Source organism: Manis pentadactyla, chromosome 2 (assembly GCF_030020395.1).
Source record: "Manis pentadactyla isolate mManPen7 chromosome 2, mManPen7.hap1, whole genome shotgun sequence".
Classification (NCBI taxonomy): domain Eukaryota; kingdom Metazoa; phylum Chordata; class Mammalia; order Pholidota; family Manidae; genus Manis; species Manis pentadactyla.
The window spans coordinates 214296401-214320217 of record NC_080020.1 but is presented as its reverse complement, the minus strand read 5'-3'; the positions used below and the strand labels follow the sequence as shown (position 1 = coordinate 214320217).

Below are 23817 nucleotides of genomic sequence, written 5' to 3'. Positions count from 1 at the left end.
TATCCACATATAAATCAAGTATAAAAATCAAATGAGTATTCATATTTGAACTGACTGTTTATAGTTCATAATGCATGAGCAAAACTGAAAGTTTCTGTGATGACTGCCCTTGTACTGTTCACCATGTAACTTATTCACTATGTAAGAATTTGTTCTCTATGTAAGAACTTGTTCGTTATGCTTCAGAAGATTGGAGACTGATGAAAATTAGGCTTGGGGTGGATTAATGATTGTGCATTGAGCAGTGACTCCCCTATACAGAATTTTATTGTTGTTAACAACCATTTGATCAATAAATGTGAGAGAGGCCCTCACAAGAAAAAAAAAAAAAGTGCACACTTCCAATTGTACAATAAATAAGTAACCGGGATGTAATGTATAGCATAAGGAATATAGTCAAAATATTGTAACAACTTGGTATTGTGATAGCTGGTACCTAGAATTATCATGTATATAAATGTTGAATCACTGTGTTGTACACCTGAAACTAATGTAATACTGTGTGTCAACTACCCATTTGCAACGACATGGATGGAGCTAGAGGGTATTATGCTCAGTGAAATAAGCCAGGTGGAGAAAGACAAGTACCAAATGATTTCACTCATCTGTGGAGTATAAGAACAAAGCAAAAACTGAAGGAACAAAACAGCAGCAGACTCACAGAACCCAAGAATGGACTAACAATTGCCAAAGGGAAATGGACTTGGGGGTGGGGTGGGACTTGGAGGGGTGGGAAGGGAGGGAGAAGGGGAATAAGGGGCATTACAATTAGCACAGATAATGTACGGGGGGGCACAGAGAAAGCAGTATAGCATAGAGAAGACAAGTAGTGACTCTACAGCATCTTACTATAGAGTAAGATGGACAGTGACTGTAATGGGGTATGTGTGTGGGGACTTGATAATGGGGGGAATCTAGTAACCACAATGTTGCTCATGTAATTTATATTAATGATACCAAAAAGAAAAATCTAAGTTAGATTATGTCACTCTTTTGCTCAAATGCTCCAATGGCTTTTCATCTCATTCAGGGTATCACCCAATGTCCTTTAATCATCAATTGCTCCCGCTCTGTTTCTTTTTTTCCAGCCACACTGGATTCCCTGTTCACTCATCATAAGAGGCATGCTCCCACCTCAGCGCCTTCGCATATGCTCTGCCTGGCTTACATTCTTTCTGGGTATCTGTATGGCTTGTTTCTTTTCCTACTTTAGGTCTTTCCTCAAAACCACCTTCTCAGGGAGGCTTTCTGTGGACAAAGATCTAAAATTACTACAATGATCTAAAATTATTACTAATCTCACTTTCATGCTTTATTTTCCTTAGCAGTTATCTAACATACTATCCATTTTACTTATTTCTACTTCTGTTTGTCTATTCCACTAGAATGTAAACTCCATGAGGTGGGCATTTTTGGCTGTGTTTTCATTGCTGTATCTTCTGCACCTAGGAAGTGCCTAGCAAACAGTATAAAATCAGTAAATATTTGTTAAATAAATAATTGAAAAAAAATTGGCGATACATGTGACAATAAAGGTTACCAGGGAAAGCATGATTAATGAAGGTCTATGAGCATAATGTCTAAGAAAGTTCATTTGTTGTAGGGTTTTTTTCATGGAAATGTCTTCAGAGGAACTTTGACTTAATTTTCCACAAGAACAGGCTTGATTTATCTTTACAATGTGGAACTTTAGAGACAATTATTCAAGAAGGAGAGAATAGTGATAAATATGGTTGGGTATTAAATAATGTTCATTGTTTGCTATGTTCGACAAGCTAATGATTTTTTAAAATTATTAGTATATAGAGCTTACTAATATATAGTATATAGAGTTCATAGTAGACTGAATTAGAAGTGAAAAAAATAGCTCACTGATGGAATTAACAGTATCTAGCACACAGTAATGTAATATATAAAGTGAGTTGGACTTGGATGCTGTCCAAGAGGGTTTAATTACTGAGGTAGTTTTATTTTTAAAGGGATCTACAGTACAGGCATGGGTGACCAGGCTGATTACAGTTAAACTTAGAAATAAAGTACATAACAGTAATGAAGATACTATCTTTAGACCTGAAAATTATAAATCCTTAGTTATTATTTCTCATCAGTTTATAAGGTAAACAATGAATGCATAGACTATAAGCTCTCAAATGAACTACAGATGAAAAGAGCGAGAAATACTACTAGCCAGACAAAACTATGAACATAATGGGAAGATAATGGCAGGAAACCAAGGGTCTAGCTTTCACTGTGCCACTGGCTGTGTGATTTGGGGTAAGTCATTTACTTTTAGTTACTTCATCTGGAAAATGTGGAGGATGGACTGACAGGCTTCAATGATTCTCTAAGTTCTAAGCATCGTAAGGTTTTTTAATTTTAACTTTTGAGCTTAATCAGTGTGGTGGCAGAATACAGCTGCCTCCCCATCCCAAGCCCTGCCCCAAAGGTCCACCTGCTTGTTCCTGGAATTTGTGAATATATTATGTTACACAGCAAAGGGAAATTACGGTTGCTAATAGATTACCTTGAAGTAAGGGGATTATCCTGAATTATCCATGTGGGCCCAATATAATCATAAGGGTTCTTATAATGTAGAAGAGGGAGTGTCAGAATGATGCTGTGTGAGAAAGACCTGGCTGCCCATTGCTGGCTTTGAAGGAGGAGGAAGGAGCCATGAGCCAAGGAATGTGGGCAGCCTCAAGAAGATGGAAAAGACAAGAAAACCTATTTCCTCTAAAGTCTCTAGAAGGAATGCAGCTCTACAGACACCTTGATTTTAGCCTAGTGAGACCTGTGGCAGACTTCTGACCTCCAGAACTGTAAATATTCAGTTGGTATTGTTTAAGCCATTAAATTTGTGGTAATTTGTTAGAGCAGCAATAGGAAACTAATACAATCATGATATACACTGTAATTAGCTAAGTTGGATTCACGTTTATCACAGATGCAGAATTTTATATTAAAATCCTGTACTCAGGTAGTTTGTAAAGATCTTCAGAGGCAGAAGTAATCAGAAACCATGACAAATTTGTAGAAAAGTTGTGGCAGTCTACAGGGAGAATAAAATCTTTACTAGTGATCCATGTGAAGAATAGAAGCCTGGATATTTTATGAAGGAAAGAAAATGGCAAGACAAGACAAATTAGAAAGATTATCCACAATGTTAAGAGTTTCGTACTTCTCTTGACCTCAGTTTACTCATCTATAAACTGAAGGGCTGGGATAAATAATGTGTAAATTCCTCTGGCACTTAAATGAGATTTTAAAATCCTGAGAGATGCTAACATGGGCCTCTGACACCCCAGCCTCCCCAACGTTTGGAGAGTGTTCATTTTAGAAAGTACTATAATTATCTCTGGTGTTTGATGGTCAAGCTTCAAGAAAGCTCTGACTTAGTTTAACAAGAAAGTGGTTCTGAATTCGAACCCTGCCATCTCGTTCAGGTAGGGTGTATGGAAAAATTGTTCAGCTTTCTCACTCGTCTCCACTTATGAAAGTATGGTTAAAAATGCAGCTAGATGGATTTTCTAAGGAATGAAATATTTTTGACATCTGAAGGTTTACTGAAGATTTATTCTTTCATGTAACTAAACTTTACAATATTTGATACTATTTCTAAAATGAATCACATGTCCTATTTTTATATAAAATTTAACAAGTATCATATTACCTTTTCTTGAAAAGAGTCATCCCTAGCAAAAGCAATTATCATAGGGGTGTGGTGCTAAGACAGTGGTCAGCAAACTGCGGCCTGCAGGCTGTTTTTGGGTAAAGTTTGGTAAGTAAGAATAATTTTTACATTTTTAAAGGGTTGTTAAAAAAAAAAGTGACCTAGACCATATGTTGCCTGAAAAGCCTAAAATATTTACTCTCCAGCCCTTTATAGAAAAGTTTAATGACTCTTGCTCTAGAAAAAGATGTGTAGGCCTCTTCACCAAATGTCCACAATTAGACTGAACTTGATGCTCTGTCACTAAAAGAAGCACAGTGTCTGAACACGTAGCTCAAATATTTGTGGAAAAATAAAGGCTATTGGCACTTAAAATTCTTTTGTTGCTTGTTGCACTCACCTACTCACTTTCAGGTTTTTGGCAACCACTATACCTGCCCTTGGCATTTTCTCCCCTTCTACTCTCCATCTAACTAATCTGGGTCTGGATATTTGATAATGTAGTTTATAAACATTTTAGGCAATGTAAGGTTAAATCTGTTACATGAAAACCGTAGAAGTCTTTTCTAAGTAAAACACAGGTGGTGCAGAGCTTTGGTGACTTATCATTGTCCAAGGCCTTTTTATTTATTTCCAGGTTAAATCTGCTATTCTTTGGAAAAGCAAGATTGCAGGACAGATGAGGTCTTACTGCAGTATGTGTGATCATTTTGAACCTTTATCATGTAAAAGTAACATTATACCTGAAAAGCTATTCCAAAATATTACAATGAAACAATCTGAATGGTAGGATCCTCTTGCAATATGTGATTTATTTTTCATAATGAATATATATTATTTTTAAAATTAGAAAAGCCATTTTCATTTTAAAAAGAGAAAATAAATTGGAGGTATCTCACCATCCAACCTCATTGACCTAACTCAACTATATTCATTTTGCATATTTTCTTTCATTATTTCATCAGTTTTTTAATGGTTGTGAAAATTGTGTTTACTGGATTTTCTTTTGACTCATGGGTTGCCATAAGGTAACCCCTGGTTACTCTAATAATAAGTTGTAGTTATATTTTAGGAATGCCAGCAATCAATATGGTGAAAGGTGAGTGATCCCGTTGTGCCCTCTGCTCCACTCATTTTATACAAGTTCGGACGAATAATACCCAACCTGGATAGTGTTACGGTTCACAAAGCACTTTACTTCATTTAGTCCTCACAACAACCCTGTGAGGTAGGCTCACGCTCAGAGGTAACTGACTTGATCAAAGTTACTTAGGGTACTCAGGGGAGAGGCTCGGCAGCCTGGTCAAGACAACAGCAGGTCTTTGGAGGCTTCTAGTAACACTAGGGCTTTCACTACAGCCTGGCCTCTATGCTTCCTCACTTGACAGTTACCTTTACAAACTCAAATTCTGCCTCTTCCGTGCCAGGAAGGCAGGCTGCGGGCTGGGGAAACTCCCACCAAACGCGAACATTCTCCATCCCCAATATCCTCAGTGCCAAGGCGGCGAGAAGAGTGGAGTCCGCCCCCTCCCACGGGCCGCAGACTGCGCACCGCCCCGGACTAACCTGACGAGGTCGGTCATGCAGGAACCCACCACTACCACCGCCGCCACCTCCTCCTGCCACTGCCTGCCGGATCCCCCAGACGCAGCCATTCTCTGAAGGAGGGACTCGCCAAACTGGAGGCCGACCTTTGCCCTTTGCCCGACCCTGTAACCAGAGACGCCGCTCCTACGCTCCCGGCTCCCTAAAGACGCGGGCCTTCCAGACGCCTCTGCGGGTCGCCCATCCGAATGCCCGAAACAACCCCGCCCACCAACTTCCCTGCGTGCTTCCAGGAATTGTCTCCCTGCATCGCCTCTAGTTACAGCGCCCTTCAGAAAGCTCCGAACTCCGCGCTGCTCGCCATCCACCGGGGGGGGGCGCCGGCGAAGGAACTTTCAGGCACCGCGGAGACGCCTCGCCGAGCGCCCGCCGGCTTGGCGCGGCCGGGAGCGCGCACGCCGCCCTCCTTCTGGGCCACAGAGGGGGCGGGGCGGGACGTCCAGGGGCGCGCACGCACCCGGCCCGCGGTGCGCGCGCAGGTCGGCGCGTCGGTCGGGGGCGCGCTCGGGTAACCTGTACCCCACGTAGTCGCCGGTTACCGATCGGACTAAGTTCCAGGTACCTGGACTGGGGCTGGTGCGGGGAGGTTGTATCCCGAGTCGCACAGGTGGCGCTGAGGACAGTGGTTTAAATAAGCCCAGGGCTCTCCTCTTCCTATAGAGAAGGCCCCCGTTCCAAAGATGCCCTGCTCACCCCATCACGCTGGTCTCCTCAAGAACAACCCCCCAAGGCCAAAGGCTGCTCTTTCTCGATATCTAGCTCGCCCCCTGGTCCCTCATTAAGCTCTGACTGCTTCCTCCCTGCCCGATGAGGGGATCATGCAATTCGGGAAAAGAGAAAGCGTCCCCTTTCAGATGTCCCGTAGAGTGGGGTGGTCATTCTTTGTGTTTAAGCCGATTTGTTTTTCTTGAACGTTGACCCTTGGAGAAATTGCTTCCCCAATGTAACTTCCCTCATGCGCCTCATGACGTAGATATGACGCAGCAGGACGCCACCCCTTTCCGTTCCATGACGTCAGCAGGGCACCTGCTTCCGTGTTTATCATCTCAGCTTAATTACAAGAAAGTGGACGATGCTTTAGACGTCTTTGTACTCCCCGCGCTGCCCGTCAAAAGACCTTATGTGACTGTTGTGGGGCAACCGACCCCTCTAAAAACTGTATTTCTGCATTTTCCTTCTGTAGTATGTCAAAATCAGGAAATATAAATTGCACAATTAGCATTCAAGAGAGGCTGGCCACTGTAAATTTTTGCCTATGTGGGATCTACTGTAGTGCTGCAATGTGTAAAAGCTACTTCTTGGGTATAATCCCCCATGTATATCCATGGCTCAAAAGAACCTCACCAAAGAACCATTATCTTTTGCTGTTTGGTGACCTCTGATTTTGGAGTCAGTATTTTTTTCCCTTTCCTTTCGAGCATTCACAACACCTACGTTTGAAACAGACTTTAATGCTGCATGAAAGCTTGCACTGTCAAAAACTAGTATTATGGGTGTTCTGAAAATAAAGAAATTCATTCCTTCAGGTGTCATTCTAAGGTCATGACAGTTGCTGCGTTGGAATGGGTTGTCACCTTAAGTATAATGTGGCTTGTGGAGCAGGTTTGTTACCTTTAGCATTTGACTAGTGAATCACTTCTGCCAGCTTCAGCAGTAGGCCAGCAGTAGTCTAATTTGTTTCTCGTTGTCAAGCAACCGTTAGTTTAAATTCATGGCTTTTGGTTAAAATTTTACAAGGTGTATACTTTAAACAAAAAATTTACTTTGAGACTTTTCTCCTGGGTGATTGAAGTTCTAAATATTTATTCGAGAGGAAGATGGGTGTAGTAGACTCGGAGGGATCTGGATTTGAATTCTGTTCCTTCTGCTTGCTAGGTTTGTGACTTTGAACAAATTACTTAGTCTTGCTTTAATTTTCTTATCTGAAATGGGAACAATAGTATTAACCAGAGAACAGTGTTGTGGTTGGGCGAGGGGTTGGTGAATGAAATTACAGATAGAGGTGGGAAATACTTATACTCAGTAAATTTTCAGAATGTGTTGGTTCTTTTTTCATAGAAATGAGAGGTAAAATAATACTAGGTACTATGGGGAAAAGCCTGGAACAATAATTTTGTAGTGTGGGTTAGATCCTTTTGCTTTTTTTTCAGGTGAGTATTTTTGTGTTTTGCATATGTTCTGGATAAGCATCCTTTCAAAAACTGTGACAGCAGTGGGTAGAAATAAAAGTGGAAATGTTGCAAAATAGAGAAAAAGTAAGCTTCAAAATGATAGTATGGATTAGTATAATGTTCAAAGACAAATTGTAAATGTTGTCTATATCATCCTTAAAGTGAGAATTCATATCTGTCTTACTGTCCAGGATTGTGAAGATCCATTACAGTAATGTATGTGGAAGCTCTTTGATAAGTGATGAAGTGTTATAAAAAGGTACATGATTTTTTGTGATTGATGATACAGATCATTAGATGTTTATTTTCACTTTGTGATGACATATTGGAATGGTAGAGGGAGATAATCTGTTAAGTGGTTAGAAGAGGAGCTTGTTTTATATTTGCAGAAAGGATGACTTGAATATTAAAGTATAAACATTTACTGCCTCAGAGGTACTTCTGGGTCATCACTACATAGGGTCACAATTTTACTATTTTTTGAAAGATCACTGCAGTCCTTGCCTTTATTATCTGAAATGATTAAAACAGGTAACTATTTTTCAACATTTATTTGGGCAGTGACCTTTAAATCCTCATGTGGTATATAATATGTGAAAACTAGAAAACTAGAACCAGAACATCTACTTGTAACTTGCAGGAAATTAATTTGCTTTTGATGTGGGATTATCCTTTCAGGTTGAGAAAGAAAATCATCATTTAAATTGACTTATTCACCTCTGAAAGTAGAGGCTTTCATTTAGAGATCTATTAAGAGGAATTCACGTACTCCCTCCCTGAGCCCCATGGGTTTCCAAGTAATTTAGATATGATTTATTGGTTTTACTTTTGTATTTTCAAGTGTAAGAACCTCTTAGTGTTTTAAAGTAAAATACTTTTAGATCCATGTTAGTTTGTGTTGCTTAATATCTGGATAGGTGTGTGTTTGCATGCTTTAATTGTTAAGTAGATCTTTGCTACAGCTGTTCCTCAAATACACTATCTTCTCCCATATTTTTAAAGGACATGTTACCCTTTCTCTACACCTAAATATTTATCTAGCTTTTGTCTCCATATTCATTTATTTGTTGGAAGATTTTTACTGGGTGCCAGGTACTTTTGTTGAGCACTAGGAATTCCAGACATAGTCCCTGAGGGGGGAGATTGCTAAGCAAGAAGTTATCACGCACTGTGGAGGGACAGTTTTAAGAGATGTTTATCAGAAATAAATAATTTCTAGTAAGTAACAATTGCAAGCCAATTATGCTTATTCTTGAATTTTATACAGTATTATCAGTAAAGTTCCTTCTTTTGGCAACACAAAGGAAGGGATTCCTAATTTAGTGGTGTGTGTGTGTTTAGTTGTTAGGGGGAGAGGATTGTTAGGAAAGGCTTTCTAAGGCCTCAACTAAAATAGAACCAGCCAATGGTAAGATCCAGTGGGGCAGCCTTCAGGAGAATGAGGCAGTGTAGAAGCCAGCTTGGGAAGGGAGGAATTGGATTTGAGGGCTGCTGCTGTTCCTGAAAAGTAGTGGTGGAGCATATGTCCTGAGTAGGTGAGCAGTAGGAATGGTATGGTTTCTTCTGGAGGGTCCTCAGAAGAGTCTGCTATAAGACAGGAAATGAGGAATTTAGTCATTGCAAGAGAAACTTGGGTGTGCTGTGCCAGTTTTCAGGCCGCTTGTTATATCTAGTTCCTTTGGATACTCTGATCACCATTCTTTCCTTCTTTTAGTGGTGATTTGCAAGTGAAGGTAAAATGTCTCCTGAAGTGGCCTTGAACCGAATTTCGCCTGTGCTCTCCCCATTCATATCGAGTGTGATCCGCAATGGAAAAGTGGGACTGGATGCTACAAACTGTTTGAGGATAACTGACTTGAAATCTGGGTACGTACCAGACCTCATTCAACTTATGTAACAGATCCGGTTCGACCTTTACCATAATAATAAATCTTTCTCATTAGACTCATGAAAGTTGAACACCACAGAAATTCATCATGTTGAGTGAATGAGTTATAATGTTGGTTCAGTTGGCTTTGTCCAGTTCTTTACATTTTATGTTTCAAGTTGTTTTATTTGTGTTTTGGGTCATTGCTTTATGATGATAATGTTCATGTCTTTTTTTTTTTTTTTTCCATATCTCTTTGTTAACAGTGTGATGTGGTTTTTAGCAAGTTTTTCATTCATTGATTTGTTTTCATATGTCATCTGCAATCTAGTAGTTAAAAGAGTTAGAATTCGAAATTCTGAATCTGACATCACCTGATAATTTCTCCTAGTAGGAAAATTATAATAGCTAGCCAAAATGAGTCATTTTTCACAATGTGGATCAAACAGTAAGATCTCAGGCCTAGAAATGTTACATTAAAAAAAAAATCCAACTTTTTATTTTGAAATACATTTAGATTTACAGGGAAGTTGCAAAAATACTACAGCAAATTAACATTGTTACAGTACAGTTAATTGTTCTACAAGCCTTATTTGAATTTTGTGTTTTCCCATGATTTTTGGTCCAGGATCCAATCCAGGATACAAATTACATCTAGTTGGCATGTCTTTAGTCTTCTCCACCTATGACAGTTCCTTGTCTTTCTTCGTCTTTTGTGATTCTGACACTTTTAAAGATAGCACTGGTTAGTCATTTTGTAAAATGTCGCTCAACATGGGATTGTTTAATGTTTTCCCTTTCATAGGGTGAGAAATGGATTTTTCCCAAGAATACTATGGAAGTGATGTTTTCAGTGCATCGCATCAGGGAGTACATGATGTTTATATGTCCTATTACTGGTATGTTAACTTTGTCTACTTGGTTAAGATGTGCTGCCAGGTTTCTCCACAGTCCAGTTACCTGATTTTCCCTTTGTACTTTGTCAAGTGTCTTGTGGAGAGATGTGTTGAGATGGTGCACATGTTGTTTCTCATCATGCTTTTGTCCGATGATTTCAGCACCATTGATGGTTCTTGCCTCCTCTGGTAATACTGTAGTGCTTGTCTGTCAGTATTCCCTTGGTCCTCCCACATTTATTTATTTGAATTCTACTGTAAAGAGGTGCTCTCCCTTCCCTTCCAGTTATTTATGTATTCAGTTATTCTGGATGAATTTTTAGGTACTTATTTTATTCTGTGGGTTAGAATACACATATTGTCTTTATTGATTTTGTTGCTGACTTGTTCTGACATTTGTCGTTGGTACCTCTGTCACATTGGCTTTTGTGTCCTTTTGACGTATCTCGTTCATTTTAAAAGAACTCTCTTACTAGAAATGTTTCATTCTTGATTCTATTTTTAGGCTCTTTTGCCTTTTGCCTTCTACACCTCTTGCAATTTGTTTTAACTAAACTGAAGACTTGGTATGAGGATATAGACTGACATCCTTTAGTAATAAGATAAAGAAGAGTAAGTTAGTTGGATACTTCATTGGGATAGTAGGGTGCTTTTTGAAGGATCTGTTATTACCTTCAGTTTAATTAGTAAATGAATATGGGTTTTTTTCGGAGGTGATGAAAGTATTCAAACATTAGTGGTGATGGTTACACAACTCTGTAAATATATTAAAAATGACTGACTTGTGTCCTTATAAGGGTGCATTTTATGGTATGTAAATTATATCTTAGTAAAACTGTCATTAAAAAACCAAATCTGTGAACCAGGGATGTTTACTGGTCTGAATGTATAGGACATAGAAGTAGCTTTCTTCTTTAGTTTGTTTCAAGCATTCTTTTCAGAGATGCTGAAGACATGACAGGGGACTGATGCCCAGAGGACTGGGGACTGGTTTATGTGAGACGATACAAACCTGAACTTGCCACTCCCTTTTTCAGTGTCCTGAGAGAGCAGCTGAGCTCATCACCATGAAGTCACTTCTTTTCTGCAGACTCCCTCTTCAGTGCCCCCAAATCCCTGAATGTTTAGTTGAGTGTTAAGTGAAAATAGTAGATCTAATGATAAATTTGAAAAGAATCCACTAGACCTGACTGTCTGGACTGTCCCTGAAAAATATTCAGAATGGCATTTAATGACATTTAGTATTTGTGGACTTTACTTTCTTTATATTTAAAAAAGGAATAAAAATACTTCTACCTACATTAACAAAGTTGCTACAAATAAAGTAATATGCAAAAGGCTTGCTAGTCCAGTGTATTATCCATGCCTTTTTAAAAAAAATTTTATTTTGATATCGTTAATGTACAATTACTTGAACAACATTATGCTTATGAGACTCCCCCTTTTATCAAGTCCTCCCCACATACTCCATTACAGTCACTGTCCATCAGCGTAGTAAGATGCTATAGAATCATTACTTGTCTTCTCTGTATATACTGCCTTTCCCGTGTCCCCCCATCCTACATTATGTGTGCTAATCGTAATGCCCCATTTTCCCCCTTATCCCTCCCTTCCCACCCATCCTCCCCAGTTCCTTTCCCTTTGGTAGCTGTTAGTCCATTCTTGGATTCTGTGATTCTGCTGCTGTTTTGTTCCTTTGGTTTTTCCTTTGTTCTTATACTCCATATATGAGTGAAATCATTTGGTACTTGTCTTTCTCTGCCTGGCATATTTCACTGAGCATAATACCCTCTAGCTCCATCTATGTTGCTGCAAATGGTAGGATTTGTTTTCTTCTTATGGCTGAATAATATTCCATTGTGTATATGTACCACATCTTCTTTATCCATTCATCTACTGATGGACACTTAGGTTGCTTCCATTTCTTGGCTATTGTAAATAGTGCTGCGATAAACATAGAGGTGCATATGTCTTTTTCAAACTGGGCTGCTGCATTCTTAGGTATCCATGCCTTTTATTAGTACTTGTCTGAAAGATTTGTGAAAGTTCTTGAGAGGCTCACTAACAATTCTTTCTTCAGTCCTCTTTCATCAGCCCAAGTGTAATTCTGCAAGTTTTTATTCACACACAGTGGCTGAGTTAGGGAAAGGAACAGCTTCTTTTTGGTGTGTCTTTGTTGGCCTTCCCTTCATTTAGACCAGCAGTATTCACGGTTATGAGAATTGGGATCCACATTTGCCATTTCTGTTAACTCACAGGGGCATACCCTGTAGAACAGTGTGTACAGGGGAGGTATAAAATGCGGAGACTGATTTTGAGAGGTCACAAGAACCAGTTTTGTTACTATATATACCTACCTGCTTTTGAAGAGATGAGGTCTAAGTATCTGTAATCTAGATTTGGCTCACAGGAGGAACAGATAGGCAAGAATCTATTTCAAAGTAAGATCTTTTTAAAAACAGCAATCTATTTTTATTTCTCTTACAGCACCTACATCTTTTTACCTTATCTATGATAATGTAAGTTTCTGAACTCTGTTGCTGGGCTGTCAGTGTATTAAGGACAGGGTTCTTGTTTAATTTATTTTTATATCTCTTTAAGGTCTACCATGGTACCTTTTACATGTAGTGTAGTAAGGGTTAAATGAATAAATGGGTTAGATATTTTCCTAGACAAGTTGCTTAGTTTGGGTATAGAGTAGTTTGGACTTGTACTTGGAAGCATGTTTATTGGTCTGGTAGTTTATTGCTTAAATTCTGTTACACATAATCCTTTTAAATGGCATTCCATGACAAATGAATTGATATTTTTGAAAGTACTGTGGAGTGTATTACAGTATTAGATTTACTCCTCTAGGTTGAATATATGTTGAGAAGTAGAGGGACCAAATTTTTAATTTTAAGGAATTATTCCATGAGTCTACTTTATGTTTATTAGCTCTCTGCTCTGTGTTAATGTGATCACAAGCATGTGCTGTTTGGAAGATGCCATATTTTATCATTTTTAGTGATTTACTAATCTTGAAAATGTCTTAAGTGTTCAGCATTCTGGAATGATGCCTGGCAAATATAACAGAGAGGAAAGCAGAAAGGGCTCACTGCAACCCATGGCACTGTGCCTTACTATCTTTTTTCAGCATATCACAGTGACTCAACCTCACTGGCACATGGCTGTGTTTGGGGCATCTGCTGTGACATCTCATCCGCCCACAACTACCTGTTGCATTTTTTTGTCCATGTTCTGAATTTCATTACTTAGTTAAAAATAGATACTCCGTGTACTTCATTACTAAATAGAACAGTTTTAAATGATGAATGCTGTAAGCTTTGATGACTGATCTCAGCTTGGATATATTAGTGTCTCTAGCTGGCAGGCTGAACCGTTCTTCATTAGCCTGTGCCTGGAAGGAAGCTGCTGCCCTGAGAGGCAATAGTTTAATTTTTGAAGTTGGGTACCTTTTAACAGTTTAATACATAGTTGTCCATGTGGCTTTTCCATATCACTTTCTTTTCTGTAGAGGTCTGTGATCTTTTCCCCTTTTCCCTGTGTGAATACCTTTATACTTTATGTTAATTATGTATAAATGTATCCCTAAATGATATGTAGTATTATTTTGCATGTTTAAATTCATACAAATGATATCATACTAAATGCAGTCTTCTGCAGCTTGCTTGTTTTTAGTATTAAGTCCATTGATTTATCTATTTTAAACTTAACAGCTTTTGTTCTTCCATTTGCACTGCTATATTATATTCCATTGTATGAATATGCCTCCAGTTTTACCATTCTTCCACTGATGACTTTTATGTTGTTTTGAATTTCTTGTGACAAAGAATGCTATAATGAACATTCTTCCACCTTTGTGCAAGAAGATACATATGAGAATGTTTTCTGGGGCAGAATTTTTTGAACTGGTATGTTTACTCACTTGTGGTTGTAAAATCAATGAGTGAATCACCCTAACATTTAAAAAATGAATGAGAATAGAATGGAGACTAACAGACTGAATCACACATAATAGGAATAAACATTGTTTTGTTAATTTCATTTCAGTTAAATAAGTAAGTTTATGTGTACTGGATCACAGTATAAAACATGTATGTGATGATCAAAAAAATTTTAAAGCTGTCCCTCTGGGGTATTTCCTAAGAATAGAATTGGTGGCTCATAGGGTATATGCATCTTCTATTTTGTTAGATACTGCCAGATTTTATCAATTTCCTTCTATAGGAAATGAGAGTTTATATGGTCTCAACAGTACTTTGTTGTCAGACTTGAGTTTTTGCTAAGCTGATGTGTGTGACATGGTATCTCCTTAGGGTTTTAATTTGTATTTCCCTGATAACTAGGGTAGTGAAGAATCTTTTCATGTCCTTATTGCCAATTCAGATTTCTTCTTTTGGGAATAGCCTTTGTATATCTTGTAGGTGGATTGTTTGTATTTTTGTATAGATTTAAAGACGTTCTTTATGTATTTTGGATACTGATCTTCTGTCAGTTACATGTATTACTAATACCTGCATTCAGTCTGTGGTTTATATTCTTAATTTGGTGCTACTGATGTCCAGAAGTTTTAATTTTACTGAAGTTAAATTCATTAGTGTTTTCCTTTTTAGATTTGTGCCCTTTGTGTGTGTGTGTGTGTAAGAGAAAGAGAGCATTTCAAGAAATTCTGCTTTTCCTAAATTTTATACACCTTCTTTTGAGAATTTTAAAGTTTTCCTTTTCCTTTTTTGGCCTTTAAATAGAAATTTAATTTTTCTGTAAAATACGTTGTGAGATAGGGATACAGTTTTTTGCCCCCTGCATGGATAATTGGTTGTCCCAGCATCATTAATTGAAAAGGTCATCCTTTGCCTGTGGACCTCCAATATTACCCTGATTATTATGTCAAGTTTACATCACACATTGATCTGTTTCTAGGGTTTCTGCCCTTATGTGTCAGCCTCATTCTCCTTATGCCAGTTCCACACTGTCTTAAATATTACAACTTTACAGTATTTCATGATAGCTGGTAGGAACATTCTCCTCATTCATCTTATTCTAATTCTTAAATGTTGTCTGTGTAACCATATATGATAAATACTTTTTGAGAACTAGTTTAAAATAGTTGCACACTGTGTAAATTTTAGAGTTGCATCCTGTTCTGTTAGCAAAAGCCCCCTCCTTTTAACTCACTGAGAAAAGGAAATGAAGGGAAACTGACCTGGTGAGGTGCTAATTGAGAATTGTGGTCAAGGAAAGCTCTTTGAGGAAATGACAATTTAAGATGAATCATGAAAGATGAGAATAATTCAGTGTGAAGAGCTGCGGAATTTGATGTGAAAAGGGAGTACCATGTGCAGAGGCAGGAGAAAGCTTCACATGTACAAGGATCTGCAAGGCCACTGTGGGTAGAATGTAGGGAGAGGGAAGTGAGATGAGATTCTAGCAATAGTCAGGGGCTGGGTTATGCAGAGCTTGGTGGGCTATATTTGGAAACTTGGGTTTTATTCTGGATAGAATAACCATACAGAGAAGCTATTGAAGGATTTTAAGTAGAGCGACATGATCTTACTTCTTTTAAAAAAAATCACTGGTTGTTATATGGAAAATGGCTTGTGCAGGATTAGCTGTCCATTAGAATAGACCAGGTCAGAGATGATGGACTTTTAGAATATGGTGCTCGCAGTGGAGCTGGGAAGAAATGAATAGATGATACACTATTTAGCATGTAAAAACATGAGGATGTTGAATTTGGGATTTGAGAGAGAATCAAGAATGACTTCCTCTTTCTTAGCTTGTGTGAGGGAGTAGATAGTCTTGGCATCTGCTGAGATGGACAAGATTGGTGGAGGAACTAATTGCTCTAATCTGGATTGACTATTGTCTAGGTCTGCCATGCAGCTGTCATTGTAGATTTCCCTTTGCCTCTTCCTGTGTTGAATCTCCTATCTTACTTTCTATTTCTTCTTTTACCTTCTTGCTTTGTTGGAGCATGCCCTCCAAAAACATCCCAAGAAAGGGAGAAGAGGAGGTTAATTTTTTGAGTTACTATAAGTCTGAAAATGTCTTTTTTCTACTTTTAAACTTGATTGGTAAATTGGGTAGGTACAGAAGTCTAGGTTACAAATTACCTTCCCTTCCAGTTTTGGAGGCCTTGATCTGTATGTAACCTTGGGACTCCCAACACACCTATTATCGTAGTTTCATGGATATAGTACTTTTCCATTAGGCTATTAATTGTATTTTTAAATGGAAGTTTATGTAGTTTTCACTCAGGTGTTATTGACTAATTACAGTTTTAAAGAACACTTCTATACTTTGCATTATCTCTGTTTTGCTTTCTTTCATGTTGGTGGATTTCCTCAAGCTGATGATTCTTGGCTGTCCATGTTTATTAAAGGGTGAGACACTAAATGTGAATTTCCTATGTAACATGGGGTTGTAAAATATCTCCTTTTGCATTTATCTTAGATATGCCCAAACGTTTACTTTTTATATTGCTATCAAATCTATTTCCTTCATGGTTTCTTTTAACATTTTGCATAATTAATGGATAATTAATTTTCTACTTTGATACCACCTATATTTTCTTTTGTTGTAATTTCATTCTTCCTCAAAATTAATCTGGAATTTATTTTGGTGTATGATAGAATGTAAGAATGGGATTTAATTACTTTTCCAAATAGTCATCCTGTTGGTCTAGTATAATTTATATAGTAAATTCTTATTTGTTTTGAAGTGCCATCCTGTATGCTACATTCTTACATTTATTTCTAACTCTCTTTTCAATAATGTCTCTATTGCCATGTGCAATTGCACAGCTTTTCAATTACTACAGCTTTATAATATGCTTGAATACTTGTGGTGTCACCTGCTGGGAGTTTGCCTGTCATTGGACAAAGCCTTTTTATTTATCTGGAGAGTATGGACATCTTTACAACAAGAGTCAGAAAACTTTCTTTAAAGGGTCAGCTAGTAAATATTTTAGGCATGTGAGCCTTATGGTATGTGCTGCAATTACGCAGCTCTGCCATTGTAGCACAGAATCTATGACAACACATAAACGAATACGCGTGGCTATGTCCCAAGAAAACCTTATTTACAAAAATAGGTGAGTGGCCCTTGGATCCTTGCTTTACAATATTGAGTATGCCTGTTTTATAATACTGAGTACACCTATTCAGGAATATGGTCAATCTCTCCTATTCATGTCCACTTTTATGTCTGTAAATAGAAGTTTTTGTTTTCTTCATTTTGTTCCTGCACATTTACTGTTAATTTTATTCTTAGGTGTTTCATTCTTTGGCTGCTATTGTGTAGAAGTTCTTGGTGGTTTATTGGCATAGTTGAGAGCTAATATGGAACTTAGACTGAAGTAGAATCAGAAGTACTGGAACATTCAATAATTCAATAACCCGTATCAGAACACTTAAGACTAAAGTTGAGTTTGGGAAGGAAAAATAGGACCTGAAGACTGGCGAGAGGGGCTGGGGTAGATACAAGCCAGTGGTCAAGGTGGACAGGGGCTGGAACCCAGTGAGCTGTCTTTAGAGGTGATGGGTGGCAGCATAATATAGTGCTAAGCAAGTAGGTTTTTCAGTCAGTGAGGTCTGAGTTTGAATCCTGATTTTGCCACTTAATAGCTTAATGACCTTTGGCAAGTTATATACGCTTTCTGTGTCTCAGATTTCTCTTAAATATGGATAATATTAATAATTTCATTGAATAGCTTTGGAGATGAAATGAGATAACTTATATAAAGCACTGAAAAGAGCTTGGTCATAGCGCTCAATAAACAGTAGATGCTTTTACATTGTTATTATATATGATAAAAATGTTTACATAAATTATTAATATATTACTATATATATCATTACTATTTCACTTTGTTATTTTTGTTGTTAAGCAATTGTTAAAAGCACATTGACATTTCAGAATCAGGGACTTCATAAGAATAAGTGCCATGCAAGTGGTATTAGGTGGCTATCTAATAAAACCCAGGCAAGCAGAGCAAAGTAAGAGCTCACATATGTATAGCAAAAGTCAGAAATCATAGAGCAGAAAAGGACAGGAGAGCCAGAGACTTTTGTTTCTAGAGCAACTTTCTATCCTTGTTGGTTTTTGGAGATCCATGGAGGCAGGAAAAAAATATCAGAGTGGCTTAGACGTTGCAGGTGGATATAATTTGGAGTATTTGGTTAAGTTAAGAATGAATGAACATGGAGATGTCAACTTTTTTTTAGCAGATAGAACCTAATAATTTCAACAATTATTAGAGACTCAACACTGGTTGTCTTGAGCAGACACATGCAACGATTTCTTAGCAGAGTGTTGAAGAAGCCTGCCTGCCAAGGCCTCAGAAGATGGTACAGACTAGACTAGACTAGGGAGCTCTGTTGGAGAGCTTGTGTGGGCTGTGGATGGGTGGGGTTGTGGATGTTAGGGCAGAATTTGGCTAGGGTCAGGATGCTTATCTAGGTACCAGAGAATCTAGAAACCCAGTGGTGCATGATGTTGATATTTTGAGTGCTACTACTGCATCCTAGTTGTCTTCCAGGAATTACTCGTTGGGTTTTTTAACCAGAAGAAACAGATTCCCCCACTCACTGTGTGTCAGCTCATACTCCTTTCTTCTTTTGGATTTTAGCTTGGTTAGCTGCCCGTCCAACCTTCTTCTGATTATAATATGGTAATATAAAGTAGCTAATGTTTTTTTTTAACATTAGAGCTGCCACTTATTTTATATTTAGTACTTAGGATTTTTGGGGAAAAAATCAAAGTGGTCCTAGTGGCCTTGACCCAGTGAAGTCTGAAATGACTGACCTTGGGAACTTTTGCTAGGATTCCACAGTCTTCTCACAGAGAGTAGGGTAATGTGCCAGGATAAATCTGGATCTGGAGTGTTAGATGGTTGTAAATCTTGGGCTTTTCATGTCCTATGGTGACTTCATTTCTGGGTGACTTCATTTGATGCGGAAGTTGGGATAGGGGAGGAGGTGCAGGGAGCTAGCCTCTCCAATGTGTAAAGGAAAGGGGTAGAAGATTCACTAAGTCTATTCCTAGCTCTACTTTGCATTGTTCAAGGGAACAAAAAAATCACTCCTACTGTTATCTTTTGTCCCTTCTCTTTTGTGCAATTTTAAGGTTGTATTTTATGACTAGTTTTTGTTTCTTTAGAATGACAAATTTGCAGATTTCTTCAAGATTAGAAGATAAGCAAGGTTCTTTTAGTACATGTTAATAGGCACATAACTTTGTTTTAAGGCTTTAAATGAACTATTCCTGCACCATCATTTATATGTTAGAGGACTTTGTATGCCGGTGTGGAACAGCCCCATGTTGCTTGAATAACCTTGCTTTTTGGTGCCATGCTGTTAAGAAATTATTTTGTAATTTTCCTTTCAGGGCCACGTTTCCTGAGCAATTTGGTTATCTTTCTAATGGCATTTTATGAAAGTTGTTTTTCCCATTGACCTTGCTTATCTTGACTTTTTGAAAAATGAATCCTTTTTGTTTTCTGAAAAGGTTTTTACCTCAGCCTTTGCTTTCGCCAACATATTCATAAGAGATCTTGAATCCAGAGGAAGTTTCGGAGAACATTTTGATGTTCCACTGTCAAGTAGGTATAATGCTCTCCGAACAACTGTTTTTTTCATGTATGGACTCCTAAGACTTTCCCATTTAAAAAATATTACTTCTAAATTTTTGTGGTTCAGTAAATTATTGCATGTCAGTTTTGTTTTTATTAATGTGATAAAATATACATAAGGAATTTACCATTTTTACTCTTTTTAAGTGTAGAGTTCAGTGACATTAATGCATTCATGTTGTTATGTAGCCATCACCACCATCCATCTCTAGAACCTCTTTAATCTTGCAAAACTGAAACTCTGTGCCCATTAAACAATAACACCCCATTCCTCCCTTCTCCCAGCTCCTGGCAATGGCCATTTTATGTTCTGTTTATGAATCTGACTACTAGGCCTCTCATAACAGTGGAACTATGTAGTATTTGTCCTTTTGTGAATGGCTTATTTCACTTAGAATAATGTCTTCAGGGTTCATCCATGTTGTAATACGTGTTAAAATTTCCTTCTTTCTTAAGGCTTAATAATATTCCATTGCATGTGTAAACCACATTTTGTTTATCCATTCATCCATTGATGGACACTTGGGTTTCTTCTACCTTTTGGCAATTGTGAAGAATTCTGCTATAGACATGGGTGTACAAGTATCTGTTTGAGTCCCTGTTGTCAGTTCTTTTGGGTATATATGCAGAAGTGGAATGGCTGGATCATATGATAATTCTATATTTAATTGTTTGAAGAATCACCATACTGTTTTCCACAGTGGCTGCACCATTTTACATAGCCACCAGCAATGCACAAGTGTTGCTGCATCCTTAACAACCCTTATTGTTTTTGAAATTTTTCTTGGCTTAATTTTTGTTTTTTCGATAATAGTCATCTTAGTGGGTGTGAAGTGGTATCTCATGGTTGTTTTGATATGCATTTCCCTAACGACTAGTGATGTTGAGCATCTTTTCATGTGCTTATTGGTCATTTATATATCTTTAGAAAAATGTCTCTTCAAGTCTTTTGCCCATTTGCTATTATTTGTTGTTGAGATGTGGGAGCTCTTTATATATTCTGGATATCAATCCCTTATCAGATCTATGATTTGCAAATATCTTCTCCTATTCTGTGAATTGCCTTTTTACTCTGTCGATAATTTTCTTTGATGAACAATTTTGATGAAGTCCAGCATATCTGTTATTTCTTTTATTGACTGCTCTTTTGGTGTGATATTCAAGAAATGATTGCCAAATCCAGTGCCAAAACCCATCAGTGTAGATAACTTAGACCCTGCAGGTGGATATAATTTGGAGTATTTGATTAGGTTGAAGAATGAATTGACATGGAGATGTCAACTTTTTTATCAAATAGAACCTCTTAGTTTTTGATAGTTACTAGAGGTTGAACAGTGCTTGTCTTGAGCAGAGTCATGCAACATTTCTCGACAGAGCACTGAAGAAGCCTGCCTTCCAAGGCCTCAGAAAATGGTGTACAGGCTGTTCGGTAAGCTCTGTTGGAGGGTAGAGAGCCAGTGTGGAGAGCTCTTCTTCTATATTTTCTTCTAAGAGCTTTTTCATTTTAGCTATTATGGTTAGGTGTTTATCCATTTTGAATTTTTTTTTTTGTATATGGTATAAGATAATGTCCAACCTCCCCCTTGGTAACCACTAGTCACTTCTTAGTGTCTATGAGTGTATGAGTCTAATGCTGCTTTGTTCCTTCTGTTTTGCTTTGTTTTTATATTCCATGAATAAGTGAAATCACATGGTATTTATCTTTCTCCACCTGGTTTATTTCACTGAGCATAATATCCTCTAGATCCATCCATGTTGTTGCAGATGGCAGGATTTCTTTTCTTTTATGGCTGAATAATATCCCATTGTATATATGTACCACATCTTTATGCATTCATCTATTGATGGACACTTAAATTACCTCCATATCTTGGCTATTGCAAATAGTGCAGTGATAAACATAGGGGTGCATATTGAAGGGCACTTGAGTCAGGGATTTTGTTTTCTTTGGGTAAATTTCTAGAAGTGGAATTACTGGATCAAATAGTATTTCTATTTTTAGTTTTTTGAGGAACCTCCATATTGCTTTCTACAGCGGTTGTACCAATTTACCTTCCCACCAACAGTGTAGGAGGGTTCCCATTTCTCTGTATCCTTGCCAACATTTGTTTTTTGGATAGTGGCCAGTCTGACTGGTGTGAGGTGATATCTTATTGTGGTTTTATTTTGTATTTCCCTGATGATTAGTGATGTGGAGCATCTTTTTGTGTGCTTGTTGGTCATTTGTATTTCCTCTTTGGAGAAATGTCTGTTCAGGTCCTCCACCCATTTTTTAATCAGGTTACTTGTTTTTTGGGTGTTGAGGTGTATGTTTTCTTTATATATTTTGGATGTTAACCCCTTATCAGATGAGTAATTTATGAATATATTTTCCCATACTGTAGGATGCCTTTCTGTTCTGCTGATAGTGTCTTTTGCTGTACAGCTTTTTGGTTTGATGTAGTTCCACTTGTTCATTTTTTATTTTGTTTCTCTTGCTTGATGTGTCCAGGAAAAAATTGCTCATACTTATGTTGAAGAGATTTTTGCCTATGTTTTCTTCTAAGAGTTTTATGGTTTCAAGACTTACATTCATGTATTTAATCGATTTTGAGTTTACTTTTGTATATGGAATTAGACAATAATCCAGTTTCATTCTCTTACATGTAGCTGTCCAGTTTTGCCAACACCAGTTGTTGAAGAGGCTGTCTTTTCCCCATTTGTATATTTATGACTCCTTTGTTGTGTGTTAACTGACCGTATATGCATGTGTTTATATCTGGGCTCTCTATTCTGTTCCATTGATCTGTGGGTCTGTTCTTTTATCAGTACCAGTTTTGATTACTTTAGCTTTGTAGAGCTTGAAGTCAGAGAGTGTAATCCCCCCAGCTTTGTTCTTTCTCAGTATTGCTTTGGCTATGTCTTTGTTTGATTTTAATTCTTCAACCATATCTTCAGCTCCTTTAACCATGAACATTTTACTCATTGTGGTACCAAAAATGCACTGGCCATATAATAAGCAAAGGTACATTATATATATTTTTCAGTTGGTTAATTTGATCAGTGAGAAACTGATCTCACTCCTCTAGCTAGCCCCTCTCTTAGCACTGTCTTTCTGTGCTTGCTTCTCTTAAGACTGGAAAGGGTTGTGTTGAAATTGAACAAGGCCTTTGTATCATCAGCCCCCTTTTACTGATACACCTGCTTCTACTCAGAGTAGAAGTCTTTTAATTGAGAATTAATGACCCATAAAATATTATTCATTGTTATTATTACTATGTTAGTGCATAGACCATGCTGACATTGGTTAATTCAAGCAACTCTATATTGAGCAGTAAGGGCAATAATAAGAGCTGTTATCATTAATAATGCTATCATTGTATTATAACTGCTTTGAAAGATACTATCACATTTACTCCTTATAATAATCCCTTAAGACAGATTGGGTAACTGAAACTCAAACAACTGAAATGACTTGCCTAGCTAGACCATTAAAGCAAAAATGGGTCTCCCATTTTTTTCCATCTGAGGATCTGTTCTCTTGCCAGTCTCAAGCTTTTATTTATCTGTTTCTGTATTTATTTGTTTGTTGCCTCAAAGACGGCATCATCACAGCTGTAGCCTCAGTGCTTAGCATAGAACCTGGCACATTGTAGAAGCACAATAAGTACAAAGCTGGGGATAAGCACAGTAAGTACACAGATTTCATGGTTCCATTTAGGGCTGTATCACAGTTGTCTCCTGGGGTAAAGAAATCATTAGAGGGTATCAGGGAAACAAAAAAGTGGTTAGTTGTTACTACTGCCTTCCCCTGGACATGAAGGTTTAAACTCACTGATTTTTAGAAAGTTTTTATTGAAGTATAGTATACATTCAGAAAAGTGTACTTAATTATATATATAATTATATATAGCTATAGATAATATACATATTATATATAACTATGTATTATATATAACTGTATATTAATATAACTGTATTATATATATACATAT

At 37.6% G+C, this 23817-nt stretch overlaps 2 protein-coding genes across 9 annotated transcripts in view; one reads left to right on the top strand and one right to left on the bottom strand.

The window, feature by feature from the left end:
• The window catches only part of RBKS (ribokinase), a 110081-nt gene extending 104524 nt beyond the window's left edge, over window positions 1–5557 (bottom strand). For 2 of the 5 annotated variants that reach the window (XM_036903572.2, XM_057497321.1), the window contains exon 1: window positions 5237–5540. In XM_036903572.2, coding sequence (XP_036759467.1) covers window positions 5237–5325 — 89 coding nt within the window. In that variant the 5' untranslated portion in view covers window positions 5326–5540. Of the gene's footprint in view, window positions 1–5236 lie in introns of all 5 variants that reach the window. The other 3 variants (XM_036903571.2, XM_036903568.2, XM_036903569.2) reach the window with 3 other exon arrangements.
• A 123-nt stretch (window positions 5558–5680) lies between these two features.
• BABAM2 (BRISC and BRCA1 A complex member 2) overlaps window positions 5681–23817 on the top strand; it is a 405600-nt gene continuing 387463 nt past the window's right edge. Inside the window, exons 1-3 of one of the 4 annotated variants that reach the window (XM_036903566.2) lie at window positions 5686–5833; window positions 7638–7705; window positions 9161–9312. In XM_036903566.2, the coding sequence (XP_036759461.1) occupies window positions 9185–9312 (128 nt within the window). In that variant the 5' untranslated portion in view covers window positions 5686–5833; window positions 7638–7705; window positions 9161–9184. Of the gene's footprint in view, window positions 5834–7637; window positions 7706–9160; window positions 9313–10111; window positions 10213–23817 lie in introns of those variants that run through there. The other 3 variants (XM_036903562.2, XM_036903563.2, XM_057497319.1) reach the window with 3 other exon arrangements.